General features: G+C 38.7%; 1 protein-coding gene and 1 long non-coding RNA gene across 2 annotated transcripts; both read right to left on the reverse strand.

Annotated features, from left to right (window-relative positions):
- Positions 1-269: 269 nt before the first annotated feature.
- LOC105035749 (uncharacterized) lies at positions 270-748 on the reverse strand. Its single transcript, XR_830376.3, has 2 exons — positions 502-748; positions 270-404 (listed from the first exon to the last, which is right to left on the reverse strand). It is a non-coding gene; the product is annotated as an uncharacterized lncRNA (long non-coding RNA).
- Positions 749-3,808: 3,060 nt separating this feature from the next.
- On the reverse strand, positions 3,809-6,732 carry LOC140858176 (uncharacterized). Its single transcript, XM_073258081.1, has 3 exons — positions 6,452-6,732; positions 6,029-6,174; positions 3,809-5,931 (listed from the first exon to the last, which is right to left on the reverse strand). Exon 3 carries the CDS (start codon positions 4,683-4,685, stop codon positions 3,963-3,965), a length of 723 nt encoding a protein of 240 aa, XP_073114182.1. The 5' UTR covers positions 4,686-5,931; positions 6,029-6,174; positions 6,452-6,732; the 3' UTR covers positions 3,809-3,962.
- Between the last annotated feature and the right edge of the window lie 482 nt (positions 6,733-7,214).

Raw genomic sequence — 7,214 nt, forward strand, 5'->3', positions numbered from 1 at the left:
TAGGGGTAGGCACAATTGGAGCATCAGTTACAAACAAGATGCATAACACCTTGATTCTCTCCTATAAGGACAGGCGACAGATTAGTGGAACCATGAAGTCGTTATGCGACAATTGTAGATCATTTTTTAGTAAAACTATAATTCTTCAACAGCTATGTTAAATGTTGTTGATAGGCCCAAGTAGTACATGAGGTAGCTTAAGAATAGAAATGCTGCCAATAATTAAAAAATATAGCAAGCATTACGAAGACATTTAGCTGACTCATTCATGCAATAAAACATTGATATCCTTGTATTTAATTACTTTATCCAATATATACATGGTGTACAACAAACCTTTAGTACAACATGTAAGCATACTGATGTGTCATTTTAGACGAGTTCCATCAACTGCTGTGAAACATCTGCAATGCAAACAGTGAAATTGAAAAATGGTGCTTACAGTGTGATCAATAAAGAAGGTCAACAACATGCTCAAACTATAGAAAATAACTCCACTACCTTGAAGAATGGATGGTGTTGTCTGGAATTCCTGCCAGAAACTCTGATGAAAGGCAAGATCATAATTTAGGAACTTGGCAGCAAGGAATGCAGCCCCAGCAGCAATATGATGGGGCTTAAATTGAAGCCAAAGTGAACTCCGAAGTCTGCAATAAAATAAAAACATTGAAAGAGATATATCAGATTATAAAGGAAAGCATCAAACAAAAATTGAGGATAATAAACTTAATCGGCAAACCACCCTTCCGCAACAATGCTTTGTTAATTGGGAAAAAAATATCGGATATTTTACAAATGAACACTTTGTTAAGGTAACAATCTATGAATAACATGTCGTGTCCTTGCTGTTTCTCGGGGAGGTCTGAAATTCTTTCTGAAAATGTCAAAAGGGACTTAAAATATAATGCTTTTAGCATTTAGTATCCAAATGTCAATATATCAGCTGCTTTGCAAAAGAAAAATAAAGAAAATCAGGAACTCTATGTAAAAGAAGTTTTTTTTCCTGAATAAAGAGAAGTTAAAAAGAAGCCACCTGGCTTTTATTAATATAGATAGAAGGACTACGTCAAAGAACGATGGACACAAAATACAAGCCGTCAACACAACAAATCAACAATGGATCAAACACGAAAAACCTATGTTATCACACCTCCAACACCAAATCAATAATGGGCGGAGATATTCCCTGCCGGTCGGAATTTCAGGAGGACCGCGTCGAACAGGGGTTCCTCCCCTTCTTTACTTCGTTTTTTCTTTTTGCCCTTTTTTCCGTCGAATGGGACAGCATCTTGGACCCTGGTTGCCTTGGTAACAGCCCAAAGGCTCTCTCCTCCGCCCAGAAATTCTTTGTGCACCGCGAGCATAGAAAATCCGACGTGGAGCACGTTATCTTATCCGATTAATCCATATGATACGTATTTAACATCTATAAATTATATTTTTTATTTAAAAATTTTATATAACAAAAATATTTTTATTTTTTGATTATAATATTCTTTCACAAAAATTATGATATCTATTTAAAATAATTATGATATTCTTATCTTTTAGAAATAATTACGGCATATTATAATACCTCTTTACAAGAATTATGGTATCTCTTCAAAAAAATTATGACATCTGTCTTCGATTTTTTGTTTAGTATCGGGATGTCATAATTTTTATGAAGGAGATGTCATAATTTTTAAGAAGGAATGTCATAATTTTTTTCAAAAATAGGAGTATCATAATTTTTGTGAAGGGATGTCGTAATCAAAGAACAGAGATATTTTCATCATATAAAATTTTTAAATAAAAAAGATGATCTACAAGCATTAAATATTGTTGGAAAGTGATGATTATATGGACTAATCAGATAAGGTGGTGCGCTCCATGTCGGATTTTCTACACTGCCTGCAGTGCACAAAGAATTTTTCTGGCTCTGCCTTCTATGTCGGACCGTGAAGCAGGCCCATGGTAGATAAGGCCGTCCAATGGGCTGGGCTTTACAGAATGGATAGCATACCATCGTCCTTAGGCCTGCAAAAGGGTCGGGTCGAATCGGGTTCTGAGTGATCCCGACCCGATCCGATTTCTTGATCGGGTCTTGATATTGGAACCATGCCCATCTCGATAAAAAATCGGATCAGGTCGGGTCCATATATAACCCGGTCCTAATCCATGAAATGCGATTCGATTCGGATCTGGCTCAGGTCGGGTCGGGTCACGAGTTTAATTTATTTAAAACCTACCATCAGTGAATACTAATGCTGGATGACAACTAAGAAATGACTCTTTTCTTTTTTTTCCTCCAATCCTCCAACAGTAACTTCTAATAATTAATTATATTGGATAGCAGAGGGAAACAAACAGTTTTTGAGAAAAGTCAAGATTGTAGAAGTCCAAACAAAAGAAAAAAAATAAAAATAAAATAAATTTTATATAATAATATAATTATCCCAATCTAAAATATCATACAAAAGGAATATTTATATATGATTAAAAATGAGACTGCATATACCGTGGATGACACAACATCTATGCATATTAGAGCATACTCTGAAATTTCTTAAAGTTAACAAAACGAATTGAAATTCAAGAAGCCCTCTTATTTTTGTACCTCATGGCATAGTAAACATAAATCAGAAAGTTTAAAAAACTAAGCCTAGCAAGAAGCCAGAAGAAGTAATCGAGATGTCCTTCATTTAAATTATTAGGAATCTATCCAATCTTTCCTTCTCGAATTGTTATAGAGGTTACAACAATCAGAATAAAAAAATTGAAGGGTTTGAAAAATTTTTACTTTTGGAGATTTTTAGTTTGAAAAACGGATGGGAAAGATCCAAAGGTTTGAAAAATTTTGATCCAAACCCCTATTTAGGTGAGTCACTCTAACTGGGTTCGAATCTTATTTTTGGATCCGGATCGGATCGGATCAGATCAGATCGGGTCATGTATCTTAAGATTCAAATTAACCCAAAAGTCTCTACGGGTTGGATCGAGTCCAAATTCAGAAAATTCAGATCCGATCCAGAAAAGAGAATGGGTCTAATTTTTGAATCTATCTCGGCTCCATGGGTCTTTTAAATGGGTCTTGATCGGATCTAATTGGATCGGATCGGATTGGATCATAGATCAACCCGATCCATTTGCAGCCTTAATCCTCCTACAACAATTTACCCTCCTACAACAATTTACGCAACAAGACAACTACAGGCATTCTACAGGGGACACTTACTGCCTTCAAAGATGAGGCAGTGAAAATGACGGTCATCAGTCATCAACATTCTAAGCGAGAATTAGATTATACCTAATGAGTCATTTTGGTTAAACATCGCTCATTATCCACTCTAGATCAATGTCTTTAATGAGGTTCTGGTCTCATACCAAGAAAACCATCACTAATCGGTCCATACTTACGCAAGGGGTGAGAAACGAAATCTGCCAGAGAAAAAATACATGGGGACTTTGCTCCAAGGTGCGCTGTCGTCCACGACAAATGACGTCTTACTAGCGGCGAAAGAGGAGCTACGAGAGGCAGGGTTGGCTCCATGGTTGTGATTCTTACCCCAGTAACATGCGCACTCGGTTTGTGGATGGCATGGATGTACAAGGTTCAAATACATATATGATACCATCTGAAAGTTTACAAAACCCAATGATGGCAACCAACAATCTAACGCTTACATGTAGTGACTTATCATAAAAGATTAGGGAGGTCTGAAATTCTTTCTGAAAATGCAATTCAGCTAGTTTGCAAAAGAAAAATCGAGAAAATCAAGAATTCTATGTTTAGAGTTTTTTTTGCTTGAATAAACAGAAGTGAAAAAGGACCCATCTGGCTTTCATTAGTATAGATAGAAGAAGAATTATGGACAACAAATACAAGACATCAACACACTGAATCAACAATGATACAAACATGAAAAATCTATGCCATCACACCTCCAACACCGAATCAAAAATGAAGCAAAGATGAAAACCTATGCCGTCGCAGCTTCTCCATCGACCGTCGGCATCGGATAGCGACACAGCGGACACAAGTGACTTCGTTCCAGCCACTTGGTGGCGCAAGAACAATGGAACTCATGACAACACGGCAACACAATCAGCTCGGCTCCGGCTTCAAAATTCTCTAAGCAAATAGAGCATATCGTCGACCCATCCTCTCCCTCCCCTTGATAGGTCTTGGTGTCCAGCGTCTTGATCGACGACTCGGATGCCGGCACGGAACCAAACTCTCGCGTGCCACCCGCCGCCGCCTCCTCCAAAGAAAGCATCAGGTCTCCATCATCCATCAGCTCAGCCTCGTCAAGCATCAAGACTCCATCCTCCATCCGAGCACGGGCAGAGACCGTGGGGATATTAAGGTGGACCACCATCAAGAAGCCGCTGTAGCCTTCAAGAAGCACCGCATTGGCGGCACGAGAGACGTAGGAGGATATGTGGTCAGTCCAGAAGTAGACGTTGCTGCGGTGGGGATGGCCGACATGGGAAAGCATGTACTCGACTTGGAGCCGACGGAGCTGGCGGGGGAAGAGGTCGGAGAGGGGAAGGAGGAAGCGAAAGACGTTGGCCTGGTGGATGCCGGACCTTGAGATGAGGAACCTGACCATGGGCTCTGATGTGGGGTCGCCTCCCCTTTGGAGGAAGACCCTGAGGTGCACCGAATTGTTGCCACGGACAAGATTCAACCATGCATCCATGGCTGCCTGAAAGAGAGAAACAGAGCAGAGAGGAAATCTTCAAGACGTATGGGCGAAGGCGTGCGGACCACGGCTGGCTCAAAGAGAGAAGCAGAGGAAAGCTTGAAGACGTATGTATGGGTGAGGGCGTGAAACAGAGTTTTATTTATAGTTTCTTGGATCGTCCCAATTAGATCAGGGATCGGAGAGAAGGCAGTACCAATTAGATCGGGAATCGGAGAGAAGGCAGTACCAATTAGATCGGGAATCGGAGAGAAGGCAAACCCAATTAGATCAGGAATCGAAGGCAGTCCCAAAAGAAAACCTCGACGGAGCTAACGGCTATTTTTTTTTTCCTTTTCGATTCTCACTTGGCATCGGAAAATTTAAAAGCCATGCCTGCGCTAACGGTTTATTTTTTTCCGAAAAAAACTAATGAAGATTCTGTCCGGTTGGTTTGTTTCGGAGAATCGAAGAGCAACGGCTTCGCTTAGGGTTTTCTTTGCCTAAAAAAAGTCTAACAAAGATTGAATCCTTGGCTATGCCTCAAATCTCACTCCAATGGAAGAAGTAAAATCATTGCCCATAAACACAACCAAGTCAAACCCGGCCTTTGTTAGGAAAGGATATATGATTCCTGCTTTGCCATTCAATTCTAACCAGTGTTATGCCCTCCATCAAAAACTTGGGAGGGCTAACAATAAAGCAAGTTTCTATCAATGTGAAGGGTGCAAAATGGACAGCTTTTAGTCATCCGATCAACAGATATACCGTAACCATGACATTAAGTAAGCTGAATTCTGAGTACTAAAGTCAGGTCTCTTGAGCCCTGTTTCACCATTCAATTTGAGCAGATTCAAATTTTGCTAGGGGTAGGCACAATTGGAGCATCAGTTACAAACAAGATGCATAACACCGTGATTCTCTCCTATAAGGACAGGCGACAGATTAGTAGAACCATGAAGTTGCTATGCGACAATTGTAGATCATTTTTTAGTTAAACTATAATTCTGCAACAGCTATGGTAAAGGTTGTTGATAGGCCCAAGTAGTACATGAGGTAGCTTAAGAATAGAAATGCTGCCAATAATTAAAAATTATAGCAAGCATTACGAAGACATTTAGCTGACTCATTCATGCAATAAAACATTGATATCCTTGTATTTAATTACTTTATCCAGTATATACATGGTGTGCAACAAACCTTTAGTACAACATGTATACTGATGTGTCATTTTAGACGAGTTCCATCAACTGCTGTGAAACATCTGCAATGCAAACAGTGAAATTGAAAAATGGTGCTTACGGTGTGATCAATAATGAAGGTCAACAACAAGCTCAAACTATAGAAAACAACTCCACTACCTTGAAGAATGGATGGTGTTGTCTGGAATTCATGCCAGAAACTCTGATGAAAGGCAAGATCATAATTTAGGAACCTGGCAGCAAGGAATGCAGCCCCAGCAGCAATATGATGGGGCTTAAATTGAAGCCAAAGTGAACTCCGAAGTCTGCAATAAAATAAAAACATTGAAAGAGATATATCAGATTATAAAGGAAAGCATCAAACAAAAATTGAGGATAATAAACTTAATCGGCAAACCACCCTTCCGCAACAATGCTATGTGCAAAAAGCTTAAAGTCTTTTCTTTGGTAAGTGAAAGTCTTGAGTCATTTCCACATCAACATAAGCCACATCAGTTCACATCTAACTAAGATTAAAACAGCAGAACAGCAGAAGGATTTCATATAGCAGCTAAGCAAGCTATTATGCCAATGTCTCCTTACCAACTACAAAGCAGCCATCCAGGTGATATATTATCTGAGAATCTTCTGTAGAAATGCTGTCATAGTGGTAAGCTATAGCAGCATTATGTGCCTTTGGGAACTATGCATCAAGTCCTGGACCCAAGAATGCTCAAGGGGCATTTGCCTTTCCCGAAATCCAAAAACATTATACAATCAGTAAAAGTAGGAGAGAATTGTGACACAGAAGAGAGAATAAAAACTTCTCCCATGGATGCTTCTAGCTTCTGCTTATCAATGCTATCTCTCAAATGACTAGTAAAATTTCAAACAATACAAAAGCAACCACATGATTGATAGAAAACTTGAGTGCTTCATAAGTCTCACTCACTTCCTCACCCACAAGTTCATATTTTGTAAACCAGCAGGGGATACATGCTATACATATTGACAAATGAAATCTTTTGATTAAATAGAACCAACATGGTATTGACAAATGAAATCTTTTGATTAAATAGAACCAACATGGTAACGCAATATCTTTCGCAATTAAAAAACATAATATGTTTTGCTGTGAGAGTTTTTTGTGTAACATAGTACACATCTTTGACTGTGTTATATGCACATCCAAGTTACAAATTTTGAAATTTTTTTTAAAAAAAAAAAAAAAACACATTTTCTTATCAGTGTGACAGAGAGGAACTTGTCACTTACAAGAATACTCTTAAATGCATTGAAAGATTAAATTATAAAGCTGCATTTTCATTAAAACATTGGACGGTGAAGAAGGTAGCAGTACTCAATC

The sequence above is a fragment of the Elaeis guineensis genome, chromosome 5, assembly GCF_000442705.2.
Source record: "Elaeis guineensis isolate ETL-2024a chromosome 5, EG11, whole genome shotgun sequence".
In the NCBI taxonomy this organism is placed as follows: domain Eukaryota; kingdom Viridiplantae; phylum Streptophyta; class Magnoliopsida; order Arecales; family Arecaceae; genus Elaeis; species Elaeis guineensis.

Coding starts and splice junctions, on each gene's coding strand:
- LOC140858176 (XM_073258081.1), bottom strand. CDS start 4,685: ATGGATGCATGGTTGAATCTTGTCCGTGGCAACAATTCGGTGCACCTC.